General features: G+C 42.3%; 1 protein-coding gene across 2 annotated transcripts in view; it reads right to left on the bottom strand.

Moving 5' to 3' along the window:
• PDPN (podoplanin) overlaps positions 1-26,151 on the bottom strand; it is a 34,851-nt gene extending 8,700 nt beyond the window's left edge. The window contains exons 1-2 of one of the 2 annotated variants that reach the window (XM_075605067.1): positions 25,817-26,151; positions 4,521-4,588 (exon numbers count right to left, since the gene is read on the bottom strand). In XM_075605067.1, the coding sequence (XP_075461182.1) occupies positions 4,521-4,588; positions 25,817-25,883 (135 nt within the window). In that variant the 5' untranslated portion in view covers positions 25,884-26,151. The remainder of the gene's footprint in view (positions 1-4,520; positions 4,589-25,816) is intronic. The other variant, XM_075605068.1, reaches the window with a different exon arrangement.
• Positions 26,152-26,428: the final 277 nt, after the last annotated feature.

Genomic DNA, 26,428 nt, shown 5'->3' with positions numbered 1-26,428 from the left:
CCATTCTAGTATTTTACCTTTTGGATATCCTCGTGTGACACATTTATCTACCATTGTTGTTGCATTTTTTATTTTTTTTGCATTTTTCAATATCTACTGAAATGCGCCTTGATCTTAGTAACTGGCTGAATGGTAAACCTTTGGTGGTATTTGATGGGTAAAAAATGTTTTTATCGGTTTCTTCTGAGTATAGGTGTGTAGTTAATTTGTTTTCATTTTTCACTATTTGAACATCTAGATAGTGTATGGTTGCAGAGTTGTGTTCCAGTGTAAATTGTATGGATGGGTGTACAGAGTTCACCCATTCCAGCATTGTTTCCAATTGAGGGACACTACCTCACCAGATGAAGAATATATGATCGATGTAGCACCCCCTATGGAAAATCTGTGCATACGCACCACAGGCCGCAGGCCTCTGCGCATGCGCCCACTGACCGAGGGGGAGGAGAGGAGCCGGGAACACCGTGCAGGGAGAGAGCGAGAGAGCCGCGTCCTCCGAGATCCCGGTGCTGACACACAAACACACACAGTGACACAGAAACAAACATACAGAGTCACACACATGCAGTCACACACACGCAGTCACACACACACACAGAGACACAGAGACACACACGCAGAGTCACGCACGCAGAGTCGCGCTTGCACGCAGTCACGCACACACATGGAATTCACAGCTAGTATAACTATATTAGTGCCGTGCACGTGCGTTCTAAGTTGCACTTCTTTGTGTTTTGTCACTGAAATTGTTTGTGTTTTTAATTAAAAACATCACCATCACAAATCCAAATTTGTGTGACAAAAGACAAAGAAGTTTCACTTGAAACACGCGTACTCGGCACACACACCCTTTTTTCTTTGTAGCGAGGATGTCTCCGTTTCACTTAATGTCAATAATTTGCTTTCTATGTCTCCTAATATGCTTGCTCTGTCGGCTTGGTTAAATGCTAATGTTTCTGCGTAAGTATCTGTGGTTGCACTAATGTCTGTTAAAAGGTGCAGGTAATAATCAACCATCCCTTAATCTTCACATTAAAGGTAATCTGTGATCTTACCGCACTCCGTTTCGTAGGGATGATTGGATGTATTTTTCTGTGGGCGCTGGCTTTGAAGAATAGCCGGGACCTCACTTCTGCTGTATATGGAAGTTCTAAGACAGGGGAGCGCAAACTTTTATTGCTGCACCCCCTGTCTCTCTCCCTTCAGCTCTCGCCCCCCCCCCCACATGCCTACCTTCATCCGCGTCATTTGCCGCTGCAGGGTCATGTGACCCGCGCCGTCATTTGACGCGTGTGACGTCAGATGACGCGGCGTTGCCATGGCGATGCGTCACAGCCGGCTGAATCCCGGTAAGTAAACAGTTTCCGGGTGCCTCAAGCGATTCCCCTGGCATTTAATTTAAATGCCTGGGGGAAGAACGCGGGGCCTCTGCAACTGCCCGCGCCCCCCCCCAGCAAAATCTCCAGCCCCCCCTGGGGGTTGCGCCCCCACTTTGCGCAACGCTGTTCTAAGAGATACTAATCTTCTAATTGCCATACTGTTCACAAAGAGTCTCATATTATTAGTTGAATTACTATTTATTTGCAGAGTTTATAAAGTGCAGTGATTCAGGGAACTCCCCTCCTCAGGTACAATACTTACATCAAACCACTGACACAATGACTAAACTTATTAAAGTTTAGTCATTGTGTCAGTGGTTTGCTGTAAATATTGCACTTGAGGAGGGGAGTTTCCTGAAACATTGTGTGTTGTAAACTCTGCAAATAAATAGTAATTCAACTAATAATCTCTTGTTATGAAACATTTCTAGTGACATTGTAACATTGTATATTTTATAGAAACCTGTGAAGATTTGTCAGGTCCAACTCTGGCATGGGCAAAGATATTCCGTGCGTCATCTGCTGGGCAAATACTGGATTGCAATTAGATAAACTCCACAAATAATTCTGCTGCCTGATCGTGGCCGGCCCGTGAGTGAGCTGCGGTATTGTATTGTATTGTATGTCTTTATTTATATAGCGCCATTAATGTACATAGCGCTTCACAGTAGTAATACATGTGGTAATCAAATAAATAACAGGTAATATAAATAACAGATCATGGGAATAAGTGCTTTAGATATAAAAGTAACCTTAAGGAAGAGGAGTTCCTGCCCCGAGGAGCTTACAGTCTAATTGGTAGGTAGGGAGAACGTACAGAGACAGTAGGAGGGAGTTCTGGTAAGTGCGTCTGCAGGGGGCCAAGCTTTATGTATCATGTGTTCAGAATGTTCACAGTGCTATTCATATGCTTCTTTAAGCAAATGTGTCTTAAGGTGAGTCTTAAAGGTGGATAGAGAGGGTGCTAGTCGGGTACTGAGGGCAAGGGCATTCCAGAGGTGCGGGGCAGTCAATGAAAAAGGTTTAAGGCGGGAGAGGGCTTTAGATACAAAGGGGGTAGAAAGAAGACATCCTTGAGAAGAATGCAAGAGTCTGGATGGTGCATAGAGAGAAATTAGGGCTGAGATGTAAGAAGGGGCAGAAGAGTGTAAAGCATTAAAAGTGAGAAGAATGGAGTGTGAGATGCAGGATTTGATTGGAAGCCAGGAGAGGAAATGCTGAGACAGATCTAGGAAAGAGTAGAGTGATTCTGGCAGCAGTGTTTAGGTTAGATTGTAGGGGAGACAGGTGAGAAGCAGGAAGGCCGGACAGCTGGAGTTACAGTAATCAAGACGGGAGAGAATGAGGGCCTGAGTCAGAGTTTTAGCAGTCGAGCAACAGAGGAAAGGGCGAATCTTAGTTATATTGCGGAGGAAAAAGCGACAAGTTTTAGAAATGTTTTGAATGTGAGGGACGAATGTGAGAGAGGAGTCGAGTGTGACCCCTAGGCAGCGTGCTTGGGCTACTGGGTGAATGATTGTAGTTCCAACAGTAATGTGGAAGGAGGTAGTAGGACCAGGTTTGGGAGGAAGTATGAGGAGCTCTGTTTTAGCCATGTTGAGTTTAAGACGGCGGAGGGCCATCCAGGATGATATAGCAGAGAGACATTCAGAAACTTTGGTTTGTACAGCAGGTGAACTAAGGCTGCGGCCAGGCAGGGAGCGAGCGCGCTGGCGCTTGTGTGCGGTGATGTCACGTGCTCTGCTCGGCCGAGGCAATTTGTGGCCGGCTAGGTGCGCGGGGGGGGCATGTGGGGGGGTGCGGCAATGATGTCACTGAGCTGGTTCGCCCTCATTGGGCGGTCCGCTCATGTGACGCGCCAGTGAGCGCGCAAATCAAATTTGCTTGTTCTGCAAGCTGCTAAGCGCCGTGCATGCGCGGGCGCTCACCCACGCTGGCCACACACATTGCAGCAATGTGTTTTATCGCGGCCAGCGTCACCCTGGACGAGGCCTAAGTGCTCACGCGGGTGTAATCTCGCACCTTTTCAAGGTACCAAAACAGTAAGTCTGTATACAGAAATAGTACATACATGCTAATATTTTTTTATTCTAAAATGTATGTCATGGAAGTAGCAGCAGTATTTTTTATTTTTAGGATGAGAGTCTTAAATATTTTAGAGCTTTGAGCAAAACAGAAGGAAAGGGATTATTCCCAATAAAGATTCTAAGCAGTGATCCTACCTTTTATAAGAAGTAACGGGCCCTTATTCAATATGCTGTGACGTTTTCTTTCTTTTGCTCGAGAAGCAATCATCCCCATTCAAATGAAAGGAGCAAGACAAAGACATTGTGAAAGAGTATTGAATAGGGGCCATAGTTATTGTATCATACAAAAATGTAGCAAAACAGAATCCCTAGAGAGGATCAAACAAAGCCCCCAAAGCTGTGCATTAACTACTAATAGTAGATCTAATAGTAAGTCCTAAGGGGTACAAGTATCTGCAAGGCTTGGAGATATTTGTATCCCCTAGTACTACCATTAAATCTATTATCCGTGCACTGCTCTGGGGGCTCTGTTTGATCCCCTCTTGGGATTCAGTTTTGCTGCTAGCACCTCCCCAAGATGCACCTACTTTTAGATCATTATACTATAGAAGGTTAAGCGGGAGGTTTATTTTTGTTGAAGTACTAACAGAAAATGTATCTTGAAATGTTTACCTAGTGGAATGCCAGAGACATAAAAGGAAGTTCCCTAAAGTCCCAGATTCATTAGCAAGCATGGAAAAGCTTCAGGCATTTCTCACAGCATTGGAAATTATTTATTCTGAGGGGCATAGCAAAATGTTTTTAAAGACAAAAAAATTAACCAAGCAATCTGCATCAATGAAACCTGATACTCCAATATGTTCCCAAAATGTATCTCTTTTTATCCCCATCCACTGGTGACTATTTTAATCCATTACTGGGACTCATTTACTCTCAATTAAGGAATAGAAAATTAATAGAGGTAGTGCTCAAGAGAATGAAACATAATGAATGAAAAATATAACTGAATGAAATATTTATATATATATATACACCATACATTTCTTTTTTTAATGTTTAAACAAGTTGTTTGTACAACAGAATTTGTATTAAATACATTTTACACAGCACATACCTGAGTTTGTAACTCTGCTGAATGTGTAGATGTCTTTTCTGTGGTATCAAGTGTTGCTGTTTCCTCTTCTGCAAAAAAATTACAAACACACAGCGTCACTGAAAAAGCATGTTTATAAAAAACGACATTATTTTGCATGTGGTTTTGAAATGATAGGGAAAGTAAAATCCAGAGAGTGTGGAACATGGATTCTTTCTGGTTAAAAAGATGAGTTTTGGAGATTGGCAGAGGCTATTTAGCTGTAGAGTGACCAAGAAAAGAGAAGGCCTTAGCGATATTGCAGAGGAAGAAATGTCATACGCATAAATGTGATACTTCAAGCCAAGTATCACCAAGTAACAAATGTATAAATAGAGAAGGAGAGATAACCAATTACAGTGCCACAGCAGAGGACAGGAGTTAGAAACAGTTAACAGAACAAGAAAAGTAAGAGTAATATCAGGAGAGTGCTTTGTCCCATACACAAAGGGAGGGGTGTCAACAGAATCAAAACCAGCAGACAAGTTGAGAAGAATGAGACGGGATTAGTGATTTAGAAATCCAGGATTAATAGAATAACATTGTAAGGGCAATTTCAGTAGAGTGTAAGGCATGAAAACATGATTGGAGAGGGTCAAATAGTGTGAATTTAGAAACAGTAGCATGCATGAGTAAACAAGGCATTCAAGAAGTGTTGTAGGCGGTGTATGGAAAGAGAGGATAGCAGTGATGAACCTCTATGAGTATAACATTAAACAAACCAACGATACAAAATACTTACCAAAAAAAAAAAGACCTTGAAAATGGACCAGTGCTATAAGAAAGAACCCCCACTGCTCCATGAACTCATTATTTAGATTTACCTTTTCTAGGAAATAATATTGACCAGGGCCATTTGCTATCTCGGAGCTCAGTGTTATATTCATTGCTACGAAACTGTGTGTTCCAGCATGTCTAACTGCAAGGACCACAAAAGTCTGACTAGAAAAGAGGGAACAGCAAGACCACAGGAATCTCAGTCTGTGTATTTAATTTTAGATTATGTAAGAACTAGTGAAGTCTGACCTACAATATGAATTAAGAAAACATCCGTTGTGCATGTGGCTCACGTTAAACACATGAAAACATTTAGAACTACAAGAAGCTTTAGTGTTTGCAGCAGACAAAAAAGCCATTGACTGAATTTACACAGACAGTAGCAGAGTAGGACCCAAGTATGTAAGTAATAAAGGAATTAAACATTGATTTGAGATCATTGTACAGTACATACACTTCAGGTACTCACTCTTTTTATTACATATTGCCCTATTAATGTATGTCCAAATAGTTTAGTGAACATGCAGAGAGAGAACGTGCAAACATCTTATGCAAGTTATGGGTTTGTCTCTACATATTAATATTTGTAATAAACAATCTTTAGCATCTGACTAAAATATTCAAACATAAAAGGGCATATGGCCAATGTTGGCTTCTCTGTTTGTTTGTTTTGAAGAAAATACAATATAATCTTTTCATTAAGACATTTTCCAAGGACAGATCGTGTGATATATTTTTGCAAAAGTCTCGGAGAAATGTCAAGCAGTGTTTGTTGCCGCTGCCTATCCTCCTTTCTTAAGAACTGATGGAAAGATGGTTAATAGAGATGTGCACTTTTTTGTGTGTTTTTGTTCTTCCAATTTCGTTTCCTTGTGAAACATTTCGCCAACCCTCACGAAGCTAAAAATGTCACAAAGTTAGTAAGCTTTCAGTACATTTTTGCAGAACCAGAAAGCAAAAATTGGCATTCCTGGAAGAACACCAAATTTAGCAAAAATAATAAGGGGTTATGTGACTTGGTGCTTTTGCTTCTGAGTCTTGGGTGTTGATGTGTATAGAAGTAAGAGGGCGAGAGGTGACATAGGCCGGGGGGTCATCAAAACGTGATCCGCGCTATCGGGTTGGAAGCGGCAATATCTGCCATTGTGTTTAAGCAGATTTAGCAGATACAACCGCGATTGAGATTTTTAGTGGTACGATTGAGTGTCAGTGTTATACTGTGTGAGTGTAAATTTACTAGTGTTAGTGTGTTAATACATCAGTGATTGTATTTGTATTGATATTGAGTGTTAGTGTTCTGTGTGAGAGTGTAGCGAGTATAAATAAGTATTAGTCACTGAGAGGGAGTGAATCAGTGAGTGGGATTGTGCAAATTGATGAGGGACCAGGTTAAGCCACTACAGGCATACCCCGCTTTAAGTACACTCACTTTAAGAACACTCGCGAGTAAGTACATATCGCCCAATAGGCAAACGGTAGTTCACGCATGTGCCTGTCAGCACGTCCTGAACAGCAATACCAGCTCCCTACCTGCACCGAAGCTGTGCGCAAGCGGGGAGACTATAGAGCCTGTTACAAATGCCTTATTTACATCAGTTATGCACGTATATGACGATTGCAGTACAGTACATGCATCGATAAGTGGGAAAGGGTAGTGCTTCACTTTAAGTACATTTTCGCTTTACATACATGCTCCGGTCCCATTGCGTATGTTAATGCGGGGTATGCCTGTACTCAAGGAAGTAGTGTTGCGAATAGCTCTGGTGGGAAACAGGAGGACACAGTGTCTAGAGGGGAATCAACTTCCACCTCCTGATGGACCCACCTGTGCTGAACACTTGTTGAGATAGCCCACTGGCTAGTGGACATACTGATGCCATTCTAATGCCACATGTGCAAGGTCAGGACAATTTTTTTCCTACCCAGTAATTTAAAGGATCAGAGTTGGGAGCGAGATAAATTGTGTCATTCATGTATGCCTCCACCTTTGTATCAGCCTATGCTCCCATCTTGTTCTCTGTTTGCAGACTCATATGCACCAAACCATACAGTATGTCAGGGTTTTCCTGGACGACTTGCTTCCAGCCACAGTTCCTTTGTCAACTGGGTCTGCTGCTGTTTTCTGTCTGCTCTGGGTTTTCTTGTCTGTCACCTCTTGGTTCTCCTGTCCTTTGTCCCTGACTGCCTTTATAGTTTCCTGTCTTCTGTTCCTGTTTGCTTTTGCTTTGTGTTCCCAGACTTCTCTGCCTGAACCGGTTTCTGTATTTTGTCCTATCCCTTCCAATAAAGGCCCTTGCCTGCAACTAGGCTTGTCCCGTCTGTTCTTTGCCCTGCCATAGCCTCTGTCCCTGTCGATTCCTTGCTGCTGATCTCTGCCTGTGACCCCGACTATGATTCTTACAATCCGGCCTGGACCATTGCCTGTGATCCAGACTATGCCTTGCCTGTCCCCTGCTGTTCTGGCCATTGAGGTCCAACCTGCAATTAAAGTCTTGACACCATAATGGGCAACATGAGAACTACCTCGTCTACTGCTGACAACACTAGTACTGTCTCTAGTGATCATGGTATTACTACCAACAGTACCACGATCACGCCCTTCCTCCATGCCTTTGCTTAATGTTGGGTTACCAATTAAGGTAGGTGCTTAACTGCATCTGCTACTACTATTAGGAATACCTCTATGCCTACTATTGTCAATTGACTGTTCTGCTCTTTCAGTTGAAAAGTTGTGGTTCCCCAGGCACTCCATATCCACAGAAAAATAGTCAAACACTGCCGTGCTCCTTCTAAAGACAGGCCTTCCTAGACTGCCCAACAAAATAATGTGCAACTGGGAAAAAAGAGGAAGGCAGAATGGACTTATGCACAAAAGATTTATTCGGCCAAAAATCAGACGGTTCAGTTGCAACTTGCAACCTTTACCAATGTGAGGGCTCTTTTAGTGGTCAGTGGTCTTATTGAGTATTAGTCACCCCTGCCTATGATGGACCATAGCACTTCACTTTGCCCCTTTGCATTTCCTCTATCAACGCTTTCACTGTAGACACGAGTTTATCCCTGCACTGTGCTACTGTCTGCTTCCCCTTAGGCGCAAAATCTTTCATTTGCTGCTTGAAGCGAGGATCTAGAAAAGTGGGCAAAAACGATTCCTCATTGTTTGCAGATACTATACCAGGATAATTTCTCAGGCAGCTGAACATGGCATCCACTAGCTTCAGCAATTCAACATTGTTATGATTCTCATGCTGCATGCAAACAAAGACATATAAAAAGGAGAGCGCAAAAAGACTGTAATTTTAAAATAACACTTTATGTCATATTAAGAACAGTACAATCACTCACATCATAAATTTTAGGATGGTACCTTGATGATGAATTCTTAGTGTGGAACATGCGCTCCAATGCCGGATCCGTTATAGGTTTTACAAGTTATGTGTTATAGTTTATTTAGTATCTAGTTTGCCCTTATATTGATTTTAATTGTTTAAATAAAGTTTTGTATTGTATTTGATTTGAGTTAGTTAAACCACTGTTCCGATTGGCTGTCAATGGCTGGATGGCACTGTGAGGACGGGGCCTCCGCGCGCATGCGGATACAGCACTTTGAGGGGATTGAGGGCAGCCAGAGATTGGCCAAGTCATCCCAGCCGGGTGGTGTTGCCGTGTACGCGCGGGGGACCGGACATATGACGTCATCACATCAATGATGGCACGAGGGCGGGACCTCCGTGCGCGCGCGCAGGATTGATCTGCTGCATGTTTGAGGTCAGCCAGAGACTGATAATGTGCCTTGCATATCCCAGTGATGTCACCGCGTGGTCGCAGGAGGCCATCCGAGTGACGTCATGGCGTCAGTGGCGCGAAACGGAACAGGAGGTAAGGGGTTTAAAAGGGTGGGTATTGGTGTATTCAGACACTCCTTGATAAAGTGATTGGTGCACGAAACATGTAGGAGGGTGTTGCACCTCCATTTCTTCTTTTTATGGATGAATAAAGAATATTTTTAACAAGCTTTTGACCGACTCTCTTGGCTGTGCACCTTTACCTCTATGGATGCGGATTTGGTACCATAATAACCCTGCCTGCCGACCAGACCGATGGAAAACAAGCAGTCCCTCTGGATGATGAAATCACCCGATCCACGCTGAGATCACCAAAGGAACTGCTGTGATGAGTCTAAGTACGGAGGTTGCCGAGCTCCAAACAACTTCCTAGTACATGCAGGGAAAGCAGGGAAACAATGCTGGCGTATGACATCACAACATCTCATGTGGTACACAAAGCAACCAGTAGTACCTCTACGCATTTCGGGTTCACTACACTTAGTCATGGGGACACCCACACCCCCTGATGAAGCATAGTGAACGCGAAATGCGTAGACATGATACTGGTTTCTTTGCGTACCACATGAGACACTGTGACGTCATAGGCCAGCGTCCTTTCCCTGCATGTACTAGGAGGTTGTTTGGAGCTCAGCAGTTCCTTTGGTGATCTCGGCGGGGGTCGGGTGATTTCATCGTCCAGAGGGACTGCTTGTTTTCCATCGGTCTGGTTTGCGGGCAGGGTTATCATGGTTCCATCCTACAATTTATGAGGTGAGTGATTGTAATGTTCTTAATATTACATAGAGTGTTATTTTAAAATTACAGTCCCCTCTTTTTGAGCTCTCTTTTTTGTATGCCTGTGATCTAGTTGGCCCCATTTTTGATCGTGGGAGAAAGATTGGAGCTGCAGGAGGGATTATTTGGAATATCTGGACTGTCTAGGGTCTGCGCACACCCTATTTATTTTTGCATGCAAACAATGGTCTAATAGGAATATAAGTGCAATGAGTTGGCTGATGCCAGCCTTGCCACAGCTAATTAGAACTGTAGCCTCCTTAAATGACCTCAGTAGCCAACACACAACTCCACCATCAGATACCACTGGTTGTACAACAAGTATGCCCTCTCTACGAATTTGAGTTCATGATGTAACGATTCAATGCTTTGTGCAACTCAGAGCTGCTCTAGCATTTATACTGTTGATTTCCACCTAGTTCTTACCTCTGTATTCAGCTTGTGGCATGGCAGGTTGTTAGACTGCTGCAGGTGACAGAAGGCATTACAAGTTCAGTAGGAGCAGATAAGGTGGACAGATTTACTGATATTATTTCCTGTACTTCCTCACATCAGTCTAATAAATGGTTAACTATTTAGTTGAGTATATGGGTAAAGAAGGGAACATGCATCAAGTTGCCCTAATGTAGTGCTGCCATGAGGTTGTTTCCATTATCTCCTGAAACTATTTAAATCTCCAGGCACCTTGGAGAAACCCATTATTCAATAATGTCCTGTGATTTCAAAAGAATATAGGTCACATTATAGATCTTCTCGTGAAAACTCTGGATACACAGGGTAGCATGTCTCCTATGAGTGCTGCTGCTGAGTTCCTGACTCTTAGCATCACTACTACTACTGCTGCCACCACCTCTAACACACTCATTTGGCACGAACACAAGAAGGACAGTAACAGTCATGTAGTCCCCTCTACAATGTCCACTAGTCCACGTCTGTTGTGAGGTGTACCCTCTTACTGTTTTAAGTATTAAGAGCCTGGCCTCTTACTTCAACAACCTCTTGGTACATATAGGAGACGGGTGCAGAGTTATAACCAGGGAGACATAGATTGGATTAATAAACATTGGCTTTTATTTAGCCTGTATCTTCCTAAAACAACACAGCTTTAAGGCAACATGCAAATAAACTAACCAGCCTATCCCTTTGTAAGGGCTGTGTAGGAAGGAGGTGCAGGCGTACGCACAAGGAGACAGTTTTAGGGAAATTAAAACATGGAGTTATTTAGCCTGTCACATAGAAAATATGTAGTTCGCGCTCTTGTTCCTTTAAAAACCTTTGATAGGTAATCCTTTTACCCCTTGCTGCTTAAATGCATGGAGGTAACCCCCCCCCCCCCTCCACAATGAGTCACCGCCGGATCACTCCATAGGTAGAAACAGTCACACAAAGAAATGCACAAAGCGCACTGGGTTAAAAAAGGATATATTGTAAATTGTAGAAGTAAAATCAAGGTAATTCCACTTACAGTGTACAAATACTTCCAACACATTGTGTCAAGCTGGACCGCTTAGGAGTTCCACTATCCTGAAGTGTAACACAAAGTCTTCCTCTCTGCAGGGTGAGTTAGCAGCCGTTGAGACGATTAGAAAATTCTCATGCATGGCCAATAATGGTGTAAATAACACCTAGGTCGACTTCATACAGGAATATAGGCAACTCCAAAAGACAGTCTCACAGGTGGACATTCAGTAGTAAACCCACTACTAGTTTCACTCAATACAGAGCTTCGCTGGAGGTCTGCACACATCACTGTGTCTACAGCGCAGACCCGGAAGTGGGAGGAAGAGAGGCGGCGAGATGCGGAACAGCTGCTGCTCCCAGCGCGCGGGAGCATTCGTCTCAACGCTGCTAACTCACCCTGCAGAGAGGAAGACTTTGTGTTACACTTCAGGATAATGGAACTCCTAAGCGGTCCAGCTTGACACAATTTGTTGGAAGTATTTGTACGCTGTAAGTGGAATTACCTTGATTTTACTTCTACAATTTACAATATATCCTTTTTTACCCCAGTGCGCTTTGTGCATTTCTTTATTTAGCCTGTCCCTTTAAAACACTGCACAGCATACAAAAACAAAATAAACAAAGGCCTACTCCACTTTGGAGAATAACTAAACAGTACATGCCCTAACTATGTGTGACTGGCTGGGTAGGCCAGTTCTCAGTTCCAAAAATATATAATATATTTCTCAGGGAGCAAGATATGACAGTCTTATCTGGTTCACCAGCTGCAGGCTTTTCAGTCCAGCCGCTCCCAGGAATATCAGTCTTGTCTTTCCTCTCCTTTGTCAGCACCCTTGTGTGCTAAGGAAATATCTGTCTTCGGTCAGCGCCCTTGTGTGCTACGGAAATCTCTCTCTCTCCGGTGTCTTGTAATCAGCACACAGTGACTCTATGTGCTCAAGAAAATCTCCTGGTTAGTTCACAGTAGTAGGCTTTTAAACTAGTCTGATTAGCCAGGTGGAACCCGGTTAATTGCCTGGCAGCAATCAACCAGCTCCTTGCTGGATGTTACAGACTGACACACACTTCCCAATGGCTGAGAGGCTAGGCTTCTTACTAACCTTTTACCCAAAGTCCAAAAAGGTAACTGTTATCAGGGACTCTTTCCCTCAGTCTGGGTCTGTGGGGTGCACCCTCTGGTGGGTTCCAGGATCTACTGTGTCCTGAAATAGAGGGCCTGGTTCCCTGGGATCCCTCTCTGACAGCACACACTTCTGTAGTGCTAGAAAGATCACCTGTAGATTAAGCAGGAGGCTTTTCTACCTCACTGATGAGCCAGGTAAAGACTGGATAATTGTCTGTAGCTGAAATTAACCAGCTTTTTGCTGGACTCAGTAGGATACAGGCTTTCTATTTGGAGCTCTTTTTAGACAGGGGTTAAGGTCCGGTTACAGTACACATGTGGAACAACCTTAGTGGAAAATATGCCCTACTGGGTATTTTCCAACGAGGCTCAGCATATTTTAGAAGCTCCCTAAAATCATTGCCCTCTACAAAGCTAAAGGACAGCATATCATCTGTAAACATTTTGGACAATTTTGTCACCCCCACAACGCACATTTTCATGAATCTGATAGAGCATGTGCCCTATAAGCGCAGAAGTACCTATATAAGTTCCAGCTTTCCTCCACCACATAATGGCACTGCAGAAACAACTGCACCATTATCTTCACCCTCTATGTTAAACACCCTCCCCCCCTTAACTCTGGATTTTAGAGGAATTGAATAAACACAGTGAGTACTTTCTGTTGCTGCTGCTGGCCTTAGCTGCTTTCTACAAGAAGAAGTTGTCCTGCTAATATCCCTGCTTAAGCTATCTCTACTGCCATTGCCAGCTTCCTCTCACTCACATATGTGTAGCCCCCCTTTGAGGACTACTATTGCAGTTAATGGGTTAGGTTAACTGTGTGGGCTGACTCAGGATACTCCCCTCCTCATCATGTGATGTAGGATGACTATGCAGAAGAGATTGCCACACCTTTGTCTTGGGACCCGTGATGTCACTATAGAGAGTATAGAGGGTTATATGTTCTACCCAATGTTCTAGAAATAGATCCTTTAGAGTTCTGCCTGGGGTTCTTGCTGAGAGTCCTGTAAATAAGCTTATCTGTATAGTAAGTGTATTAAGAAATGACCTGTAACCGTTTGTTGTTTTCAGTTAAGAAGGTGCTCTTTAAGTAAGCACCAGTAGACTGTTCTGGCTATTTAAAAAGGAAGAATCATGCTTTTCATAGTAACGCCGGAGTATGTTTGGACCGGCCCAACCAGAAGGTTCCAAGTGCAATCCTGATTAAATAGGTATGGAAGAAGTATGGAGAAAGAAAGTTACACTTGGCACTCTACACCCAATAAATAGATTTGAAAAAATTCAATAAAGGAACCTCAAACAGGTTCGGAGGACCTATAGCAATGATAGGACTAAACAGTGATAGGAAATCCTAACGTGAAGGATATATTAAATATAACAATTTATAACCTTAGATAAGGCCTGTGCACATCCACAAATAGAAATAAAAATAAACGCACGTGAGTAAAATTTAAAAAAACCAAACGGGAATAAAGTGATAATCAATAAAACAACAGTTGATTGCAGCTCAAACACTTCGTATGAATTGCTTCTTCAATTCCTCAGCATACTGTAGATGTCCAAGACTCGAGGAGCACAAATGGTCTAACCAGAACATGGAGAGAAAACCCCCCACAATATAGTGCAGTATATCTGGGAACCAAAAAAGGTGTTTAGGACTTTGATCGGGAATATACTCACAAAGTGTCTTTTGAATGATGTTAATGGACTACTTACAGTATTTTCACTGATAATTGTCGAACTATTTTCTTGAAGTACTGTTCGACTTACCGCATCTCTACTAAAATATTTCTTTAATGTAATTTTCTGCACTAATTTATGTACATCAATATACAACTCAAACATGTTAGGACCACACGTAGGGGCAAACGATATTCCCTTCCTTAGCACATCTTTTTCTGTGTACGTAAGGACATGTTTACTGATATGGAAGATATTATTTGCAACTAGTGGCGGTTTTGTCCTTATTCTGGTTTCTTTCCCTTTCTCTTTCCTCCTCTTCTCCCTCTGAATCTTCTGCCCTTTTCCTTCTTACTGATGATGCTGTATTGTGTATCTCTAATACACTGTCTCCCCTTACTCACTGAAAAGGATTCTCCCTCACTGTATTTGTCCAAAAAAGGAGAATTACCTCTCCTCTTTACAGCTCCAACATGTTCTATCTCATGGTTCCTTCTATATTGATAGTAATTCATGCTATTATTGTGTTGGTTACTGTAAGAGACGTGCAGAGGTATGACCACGGAGACAGTTTTGGGGGAATTTAATATGGCTTTTATTCAGCCCGTCACTTTAAATGACACAGAGTAAGGAAAAATAAACAACAAAATAAACGGCCTATCCCTTTGTAAGGGCTAACTCACATCCCCAGTCCCTATTTGCAGGGCTGGGAGGATAAGCCTCTTTCCAACCTTCGACCCCAAAGTCCAAAAGCGGTACCTCAAAGCTGGGGGGGCTTCATGTCAGTCTCTGGTCTGTGTCCGGGTTGGTGTCCATTGAGAGGCTAGCCTCTGATGTGTTCCCAGGTTCGCTGCACCCTGGAATCTCTATTCTGGTCCCTGGTGTCTTGCTGGCAGCACACAGTCCTTCTGTGTGATCAAGAGTCTCTCTGTCAGTTCCCAGCAGGAGGCTTTTCTAGCTGTCTGATTAGCCAGGTGGAGACTGGTTAATTGTCTAGCTGCAATTAAACAGCTCCCTACTGGATTCCTCAGACCACTACAGGCTTATATTGAAGCCTCATTTATAACAGGGTTAAGTCCCTGTTACATACTTCCCCTGTGTAGGTAGCTCGGGCTAGCCACGGTCGAAGCCTAGCCTTCTACTCTCATTCGAGATGTACCTGTGGTTCGAATAATATTGGATGGAGGAAGAGAACCCTCAATCATGCTGCAATTGGAGCCTTTCTCCAGGTTACCAATTTCTCTTCCAGAAGGTGCTTGTAATCAGCACTCTTCAGTCGCTCGAGGAGCACTTTTTCCAAGTCTCTCCATGATGGGCTTTGCTTCCTCAACTCTGTGGAGGAATCTTTGCTAAAGCTGCTCTTATTTTAACCACTTGGTCATAAGTTTTCCTATGCGTCGGTTGATCTTTTCTTCCCTAAGTTTAGGGTGAACACATGTATCGGGTTCAGTATCCATGATCACGGGTGGTTCATCCTGGGCAGAGTTTTTATCCATTCTGATTGACCCCGTTGGCGTCTCAGTTTGGTAGTCGGAAGACTTCTTATCTTGAAGTATTATCTCTTTAATGCTGACAAATTCTTCAATGTGTGGGGAAATCCCAAATAATGTCTGGCGGGGTATCTCTGCTACAGTAGCACTGTTTTGAAGTGCCTTTAGTATCAGGGGACCCGGTCTACAGCTTTCTCATTCATCACGGGCCCATCCGTAACAAGCATGACCCCTACATCAGTAGAGAGGTCATTTGCATTTGGTTCCGGATACTTACAGTAGATTCCAGTACGGTTGTAGTTTTCATGCGTGATCGTTACACATGGCCTCTCTTTTTTGTAGCTGACAAACCTGTAGTCATGTGACTTTTCCCTTGCAAAGATGAGTAGACAACTAGTGTTGTACCTTTAGGGCTGTGATCACTGAAACAGTTCGGCCTCATTCTAGCCAAAGACTGAATCTTTATAGCGGCTATTTTCATCGTGAGGAATCTGGATTGGGCCATGTGGGCATGGTAGCATGACTGGATTTGTATTTTGTTTCTCAGTCGTAGTTCGGGTCTTCTTTCCTTAATTTTGTGGAAAGCCGATTGTAGCACTGAGACAGCATTGCGGGCGTGCTTAAAGCAACACACAGCTTGCTCAGTTGTGATATAGGACCTATATGGTGAGTGGAGAACGTCTTTTCTTTTTCCACTTTTTTGCTTTGGTCGACTCCATCCCATCAGGGATACTGGAGTCTCCTTGTTTGTTTGAAACTTCAGCAGTTTAACAGCATCCACCATGCATTTTTTGCAGTTGCGTTAGCTGGCAGGCATATTCAATGTTCAGCTGATCTGGCTCTTGCTGCCGCCAATCATATTTGGGGTCATAGAGACCGTTGTTTTCTGTGCGTACAGAGTTTAGGCACCTTTACCATCCGAGGGGTGTTTTGTGGGTGCGTCTTGTTTCGTGGCCCACATAAAATATATCTTCCTCATCAACAGTATGCTCATAGGACTGGAAGGGACACTCTTCCATGTGGCTGGGTTGAGTACAGTAATACCACATTTTGCCCTGTATTTTGGCGATATCAGATGACCTCTGCAGCTATTACAGTGATTTTCTCTGTATATGCTAGAACCCCAGCTGGTAGTCCAACAGGACTCAGTTGCAGAGTTCGTAGCTCGCACAGGCGTCTCTGTAGATTTTTTTTTCTTCTTTACTTTGGTAGATTCTAATACATCAGCAGCACTAAGCACACATTCCTTCTCATTAGTGATACTGGATGTGCACTCGCTAAGAAACATTTCTGCATTTTCCTTATGACCACAGCGCTTTACTTGCTGCTGCAGTTGCTTGGCTCACTGGAAACAATCTTCCTCTAGCTGCTGCGTAATATACACACTTGGTTAAGGGGAAAATTGGTCTTTTAGACATACATAAGATCTACTGTATCAGGTCTGATCAGTAACAGCCCTCTTTCCTTGATTTCCTCTTACCTCTCCCATCGTACTTTGTGTCTCATTTGATACCACCTCCTCTTCCTCTGTCGGTTTCTTCATGGGCGTACCTCAGGAGTCCTTCCAGGGACCTCTTTTCTTTTCTCTTTATACACTCTCTCTATGTGACCTCATTACATCTCTTGGTTTCAACTATTGCCTCTATGCTGATGACACACAAATTTACCTTTCAACCCCTGACTTTACACCTGCTGTACAGACCACAGTTTCTAATTGTCTCTCCGCTACATCATTCTGGATGGGCTCCCACCAGCTCAAGCTTAACATGTCAAAAAACAGAGCTCCTCATACTACCTCACAAGGCTGACCCTACTGCCTCCTTCTCTATTACTGTTAGCAGAACTATCATACACTCAGTATCACAAGCACGTTGCCTAGGTGTCACCAGGGCTGACAAGAGGGGGGGGAAAGCCGGTATAAATTACCGGGGCCCGGTGGTCCAGAAGGGGGCCCAGAGCCCGACTATGTTGCATATGTTTTTGTCTTTATCGGTAGTACTGTATCATTATTTGACACTCCTTGCTACCGCCCTCCTTCTCCTTCTAAACTGCAGCGGCAAATGACATCGCGTTACCATGGCAACACAACACCGTGCTACGTCACGTTGGTGATGTCCGTGGTGTCATTTGACGCTGCGGTTCAGACGGAGAAGGAGGGCGGCAGCAAGGAGGCGGCTGCCACAGCTAAGTGCAGGAGAGAAAAAAGCTGCTGGGGGGCCTGAAAAAATGTTTTCACCGGGGCCCGAACCCACTCTCGGCCCTAGGTGTGACATTTGACCCCGCCCTCGCATTCTCCTCTCAAATGAACAATATAGCTAAAACCTGTAGATTGTTCCTCCATAACATTGAAAAGATACGCCCTTTCCTCTGTCGCTCTACTGTTAAAACTCTAACACAGGCCCTCAATCTCGCCCATCTCCACTATTGCAACCTCCTACTGTCCGGCCTTCCTGCCTCTCCCCTGTCTCCTCCACAATCTATCCTAAACACTGCTGCTACAATCACTTTATTCTCTCCTAAATACGCCTGTTGCAATCCCTCCTGGCTTCCAATTAAATCCCATATTACTTTCAAAAATCTCCTTCTCTCTTTTAAGGCTATACACTCCTCTGCTCCTACATACATATCAGCCCTAATGTCCCGCTATACACCTGCCCGACTTTTGCGTTCTGCTCAAAGATGTCGTCCGTCTACCCCTTTTGTACGTATCTAAAGCCATCACAATTATTTGGATAGTTTGTTGGCTGATACCCTACATCTGATATGCATTTACCATGACCCCATGCAGATGCACTTACCATAACACCACTCTACTATCTCTGTAAGTTCTCCCTACTAACCTCTTAGGCTGTAAGCTCTTTAGGGCAGGGACTCCTTTTCCTAATGCCTGGTGAACCGTTTGCAAACTCTGATGAGACCGCAAAATGTATGCAGGAAAAAAAGCAGATTTTGCATGATCCACAACCTACTGCAAAAGTTTGAATATCGCCAATGCTATAGAAGCTATAACTCTACAGCAAACCTATAGCTGATGAAGGATGATTCTCACCACTAATTCCAATCCCACCCCCATCACGTTGGGAAACATTTCATAGTAAGCTATCAGAAGAATACTATATTTGACTTCTTTTAGAACTATTTTAAACTGATGGATACTGGGTTTTAGAAGACCTAGACAAACCTAGACATGTAGTATATAAACTCTTATTTTTACTGAAATAATATGAATATTTAGAATTAATGTGGGCATGTGATTTTGGATTGTAAGATACTGTAACCATATAAAGATTGCAAAGTAGTACCTGGATACATTTTTCAGCTAACAGTTGCTTGGTGAAAAACTGCCAACCAGGACCTTGCTATCACGGTATCTCTGTTTTTCTCTCTCTATCTGTTGCACATGTAGGAATGCATTGCAAAGCACTCTGGTAATAAAGCAGTTACTTTTCATTTGGGATTGGACAGTGACGATATTGTCCAGTGCTGTGGCCACTGAGGATTTTTTTTTATAAGCTCTTTAGTTTAAAGACTGATATTCCAGATAAAGTTCAAGCCTTGAAGAAGTATACAAGGCATATCTAAAAAGAGACTTGTGATGTCTTGAATGCTTGTGTGAAGAACTATCATATACATCTGCAGAATAGACTTCCGAAGTCTTAAAAGCAGGCAGAATATTGAACTCGGATATACCTTACCTTCACAATAAATATATGTGCATACTAGTAAAGATGGGCAAATATTTTGCCAACATTCAAATTGTCTGCTTATATACCATTTCTTCGTAGACGCAGATATTTGCAGGTTTACAAAGTGACATTCACCTACCTGCATTAAACTGTATGCAATACTACCGGCGACCACCGCACTTTTGATTAGTTTACAAATATTGTAGAGAGAGTGCCAAGTGCTATATATAACCCCTACTTTGCATATCCTATTAGCATATATCACACGTATGTCAGGTGTGCTCTTTTTTTGAGCACAGGTGTCTCTCCGCATGTTGTTTGAAGCTTTATTTGAGACGATATATATATATATATATATATATATATATATATATATATATATGTATATATGTATATATGTATATATGTATATATAATATATATGTATATGTATATATACTGATATATATATATATATATATATATATATATATATGCAAATATAACTGTATGCTCATCTGCATGTCTTAGGCAGGTCTGCAACCCCGCCTTTCCCCATTATCACCCAGCATACAGCACTTCCACTGCAGCAAGGGATTCTGGGAAATGACATGCAAATGAGCACACAGTGTCACTTTTTGCCTCAATAACCATTTTTAACATGGTTCCCTATAGGCTTAAGCTTGCTGCATGGTCACAGCTTTGAGCACAGCCAGGGTTAAGGTGCATACCCAGAAAACCACCCACGACAGCTGTTTCAACCTTGATGGGTCTCATCAGTGTGGGGTTGATTTTACTGGGAATGCAAGAGAGGCTATGGGATAGGCTAAACCATAACACTGAGTTAAGTTATGGTGAGTAAAAAAAGTGACAAAAACCCTCCACAGGAAAGCAAATATGCAAATATAACTGTATGCTCATCTGGGTATGCACCTTAACCCTGGCTGTGCTCAAAGCTGTGACCATGCAGCAAGCTTAAGCCTATAGGGAACCATGTTAAAAATGGTTATTGAGGCAAAAAGTGACACTGTGTGCTCATTTGCATGTCATTTCCCAGAATCCCTTGCTGCAGTGGAAGTGCTGTATGCTAGGTGATAATGGGGAAAGGCGGGGTTGCAGACCTGCCTCAGACATGCAGATGAGCATACAGTTATATTTGCATATTTGCTTTCCTGTGGAGGGTTTTTGTCACTTTTTTTACTCACCATAACTTAACTCAGTGTTATGTTTTATATATATATATATATATGTATATATATATATATATATGTATATATATATATATATCTATATATATATATATATATATATATATATATATATATATATATATATATATCTATATCTATATCTATATCTATATCTATATCTATCTATATATATATATATATATATATATATCTATATATATCTATATATATATATATATATATATATATATATATATCAGCCGTGTTAGCCGAGCTTCAATATTCAAAAAATAAATAGACGATACCGTTCTGTGTTTCGAGTGTATCTCGAAAGCTCGCACAAATAAAAGCATTCCGTTAGCCACAGAACGGTATCGTCTATTTATTTTTTGAATATATATATATATATACGTATATATATATATATACATATATAGCCCTCGGGACTCAAGTAAAATAGTTCTCTCTCATAATAGCCTACTTTTCAATTATTAATTCTAATGTAATAAATAAGAATAACAAATACATTATGTGATACGCTTAAAGATAAAGTGCTCAAATATCTAATAAATGCTTTGCTAGAATGTAATAGAATTTGCATCTCACATATAGTAAATTAAAATGTAATTCTAATTTTCTACAGTAATCTGTTAAAAATAATTAATTCTACAATCTTAGCAGAATAAAAGTGTCAGATCAGCGCCTGAATTCATACCAAAGGAGGATATTGTTTTGAGTGCTGTTGTCCTTAAGCAGGGGTGGCCAACCGCAGGGGGCAGGAAGCTTTTCAGTGCTTTCTGTGCGGTCCCTGGAGCAAATTTTTTTTAATAAGCGACTGCAGGCCAAGGGTCCATAGAGACATGGGAGAGGAGAAGCCAGAGTGCCCCCTAACCAGCTCCTATTTGACCACTTTTGGGCTCCCAAGAAGCACAGATTACAGTGAGTATACACCCTGACTGATGAGAGCGCCATGTGATGCTGGCTGTGGAGACAGGAGAGCAAGTTAGGGACAATCACACCACTGCCCCCTTATGCCTCACTGCTTTCCCTTACCCTCCTGTCACCATCTTGTCCTCTACCACCCCAGCGACCCTTATTACCCTCTTGTCCACCACTGCCCCGCTGTCATCCCTTTGCTTCCCTGTATCCCCCTTGTACAAACAGCCACGTCACTTCAACTGTCCCCTCTCACTCCAACTGCCTGTCACTCAACTGCCCCGCCCTATCACTACAACTGCCTCTCCCCATCACCCTAACTGCCCACGTCTCTCCTCTTGTCCCCCAATACCTCCCTCCTCATGTGTTTGTCATCCCCTCCTCCCCATGTGTCACCCCCTCTTCCCCTGTCCTCATGTGACACCCCCTCTACCCCTCCTCCCTATGTGTCACCCCCTCCCCATTTGTCACTCCCTCTCCCCCTCCACATGTCACCACCTCCTCATGTGTCACCCCCTATACCCGTCATACCCATGTGTGATCTCCTCCCCATGTGTCAGCCCCTCTACTCCCTCCCAATGTGTCACCCCCTCAACCCCCCTCCCCATGTGTCACCCCCTCATGTATCACCCCCTCTTCCCCCCTCCCCATGTATCACCCCCTCTTCCCCCTCCCCATATATTACTCCTCTTCCCCCCTCACCATGTGTCACCCCCTCTACCCCCCTCCCCATGTGTCACCCCCTCTACCCTCCCCTCCATGGATTACCCCTCTTCCCCCCTTCCTGTGTATCACCCCCACTACCCCCATCCCCATGTGTCATCCCCTCTACCCTCCCCTCCATGGATTACCCCTCTTCCCCCCTTCCCGTGTGTCACCCCCTCTTCCCTCCTCCCCATGTGTCATCCCATCTAGCCCTCCTCCCCATGTGTCACTCCCTCTACCCCCCTCCCCATGTGTTATACCCTCTACCCCCCTCCCCAAGTGTCACCTCCTCTACCCCTCCTCCTCATGTGTCACCCACTCTTCCCCCCACTTCCCGATGTGTCACCCCCTTTTCTCCATACCTCATGTGTCACGCTCTGTCCCCCCTCCTACTTGAACTCTTTGTAGGTTATACCCTGGGTCAGTGTATATTGCTGCTGAATACATACAGTACTCTGTGTAAGCATATAGTGCCGTCAGGTTATACTCGTCACTGTACACTGACACGGAGTATAACCTGACAGCAGTACACGCTGACACAGTCAGGTTATACTCTGTGTCAGTGTTTACAGGTATTAATTTGAATTTTTTTTATTGTGGCCCTTTGACAATGGCACTGGTGAATTCTGGCTCCAACTCCCAGGCAGATGGCCTCCCCTGTCCTTCAGCATTCAGAACATCACAAGTCTTTCAGACATGCATTGTATACTTCTTCAGGACTTTAACTTTACATTATCTGAAATATCAGTCTGAAAAGTACAAAGGAGTTTTTTTTTAAATACTCCGTGGGAACAGGTTTTAAAGCAGGTTAATCGAAGTGTATTTTTTAAACTTCTGTTCTAAAATCCTGTCACAAAGTGTCAGGGTTGGACACATCAGGGATCGTTAAGTTCCGCCGCCATTGCTCTTGCTTGTTACGTTGTATACGTTATAAAGATGCAGTACATTTCCCGAAAAAGCAGTGCCACATGGTGCGATTTAGTTTTTCAGATTAAATTTGTTTGAAGGCTGCATTATTTTCATTAGCCTGAAAGTAGTGTCACTATCAAGTGTAGCTAAATATTCTTCAGTTAATACATTGATTACATTTCAACAATGTTTTTTTTAGACTGAAAGGCAATCACAAAATGTAAGAAGCAATTCAATAATATATATAACCTTATTGGTTTTGAGATGGTCACTTCCTACATTCACTACTAAAAGAACTGAGCTACATGAGCTGAAATAAACTCTATCCGACCTACATTGCTGTACTTGCAGTTTATCTGCCCTATGGATCTGAATTTGACCTAACGCAACTTGTGTTACTACTTGTCACTTAAATGGCGTACACAGCATGATCTTTCCATCACCAGGCAATGTCTAGTAAAACAATCTTGTCTGTCTCCTGAACTGAAGAGACCCATAGTTAGTTGTAGGTATACCGTTACTGCAAACCAAATAAAAGCTCAGAAAAAATGCTCATCGCTAAACCACCAGAACATCTTCATAATGCATCCATTTGACTGAAAAGTTCAAAGCTTTTGTTTAAAGCAAGACTATCCACTTTCTTATAATATAGTAATATAGTGAGTTTTAAAATATTTATAAAAAAGATTTCAAAGCAACAGCAGACATACCAATTGTATTTTAAAATGCACAATTTTAGTTGTTACAACTTTTAAACAAACATGCCCTTTCTGTATGGATACTATTAGTGTCTATGCAAAGGTGCAATCCCAGAATCTATCATTCCTTTCCAGTGGAAATGTGGCAGGCCCAAACAAAGTATTTGAATAGCACATAAGGTAGTGTGTCCCTTTCCCACTTTCACAATGCGCGGTATTATAGCTCACATCATCTGTACTTAAGTACCCCTCGTGTCTGCATGCTAATACTGCAATGAACTGATCATGTATTCTTCCAACAGTTGTTGAGTTTGAACCCATCCAGGATTAGCACAGTGGATTTAGACGCTAGTGGTTGAATTCAATTAGACAGACATTTTTTCCAAAATGTCACACATGGTCAAATGCCCAGGTACTTACATGTTACAATGATTTAAAGCTTACAGAACAGAATGACCAATCAAATCAAGTTTTTAATGAAAGCCGTAGAGATGCCTGGTCTGATATAAGTAATCTTACTGTATGTCATTTCTGCAAAATATTTAAAGATACAAACCTACATTGTGAACCATGATAGGGGAGGTTTATGCTTCTCATTATGAGCCTTTATTGGCAGTGCTATTTACTGTAACTTGTACTGTGTGACTGATGTTTTTCTGAAAAGCCTATCCCATCTGTATGTTTGTTTGGATGGCATGAATATGTCTCATTGTTTATTTTTCATTTCACTTACAATTTACACTTATAAAAATCGGTACAGTGGAGATTATATACACAGTTTCACGAGTGGAAATTATACAGAATGAACAACAAAGATATTTATCCAACCATTCCTCACATTCTTTAGCCAACTGTTCTCTATAGCCACATAATAACTCTTTCAGCTGCTTTTCTCTTAAACAAAATGACTAGTTCAGCTAAGCACAGATACGTATTTACTATTGAAGTCTCAGAGGAATTATCCAGTGTAGTGTAACCTCATTTGGATTTCCTATTCAGCCTTATTTTCACAATTTTGGATGAAGAACCCTCTGTGAATAGTTCCCAAGTAAGTGCACAACGTTGTTATGTTCAAGGAAGCCTACAAAAGCACTCTCAAATAAAAACTACTGGCAAAGCAGATTTATAAAAACTCTCTCTCTCTCTCTCTCGCTCTCTCTCTCTCTCATCTCAGAAATTGATTCCATATTCTGTTTTTTTCCACTACAATTTGCTCTTATTTATTAGAGATATATTTACTCTTAATACAATACATTTATAATTGTATGGCTTCAAGTTAACATATGCCATATTTTTAATCTAACTTTAAAGTTTGAATAAAATAATTGAAGTGATTCATTTTATTCAGTTCATTATTTCTCGTTATGCACCATCCAGACTCTTGCGTTCTTCTCAAGGATGTCTTCTTTCTACCCCCTTTGTATCTAAAGCCCTCTCCCGCCTTAAACCTTTTTCACTGACTGCCCCACACCTCTGGAATGCCCTTCCCCTCAGTACCCGACTAGCACCCTCTCTATCCACTTTTAAGACCCACCTTAAGACACACTTGCTTAAAGAAGCATATGAATAGCACTGTGGATATTCCAAACACATGATACATAAAGCTTGGCCCCCTGCAGACGCACTTACCAGAACTCCCTCCTACTGTCTCTGTACGTTCTCCCTACCTACCAATTAGACTGTAAGCTCCTCGGGGCAGTGACTCCTCTTCCTTAATGTTACTTTTATGTCTAAAGCACTTATTCCCATGATCTGTTATTTATATTATCTGTTATTTATTTGATTACCACATGTATTACTACTGTGAAGCGCTATGTACATTAATGGCGCTATATAAATAAAGACATACAATACAATACAATTCAGTGCTGTATATAATCTTGTATTGTTTTTTTCCCCCCATAAAACACTACAACTATATCCTGCCTGTCGTAGTTTATAACGGAGCATTGTAGAAAAATCTAAAAAGTATGCAGACCAATATTTAAGCAAACTTTACAAGGTAATGCACTTTCTTACCTTTTTGAGCCATTGCACATAATGACAGGCCAACGAGAAGGAAAGCCAGGATCTGTAATTTGTACATCTTATTCCAAGGACGGATTTCCTTCAATGCAGGCAATATAAAGCAATCCTTCACTTGCAAATGAAATATACTCGGAATGTTCCTATAATTTCAACTATTAGAGCTCCAGGCAGCTTCATAGAAGGCTAATAGAGTACACGGAGAACAGCAACTTAGGAGAATGAGATATATTGGGACTTCTGCAGGGGGTTTGCCTAAGGTGGTCTCAAATATATGGCCCTCCCTCTAATTGCTGTTTGGTCAGAAATAAAATATGAGCTCACCTCGGGTTTACTGTTACAGGACTGTAGCTGCTATGGGGTTTTCAGACGTTACATTTGTGCCTACAACGTGTTGGATTTTATTAGGTGATCACACTGTTGATCAGCATTAGGTTGCATAACCAAATGCATAACAATCTGAAAATAAGACAGAGTCAAAATTCCAGAATGCATTGCACTGTTTGTTGAAGTTACCCCAATAGCTGTAACGACTGCTCACCACAAACAAGACGGGACCGCAGGGCTGAGGTGGGGATGTTTGAATACACTGACCAACAACCGTGC

The sequence above is a fragment of the Ascaphus truei genome, chromosome 6 (genome assembly GCF_040206685.1).
Source record: "Ascaphus truei isolate aAscTru1 chromosome 6, aAscTru1.hap1, whole genome shotgun sequence".
In the NCBI taxonomy this organism is placed as follows: Eukaryota; Metazoa; Chordata; class Amphibia; order Anura; family Ascaphidae; genus Ascaphus; species Ascaphus truei.
This window is presented reverse-complemented; position numbering and strand designations above follow the sequence as displayed.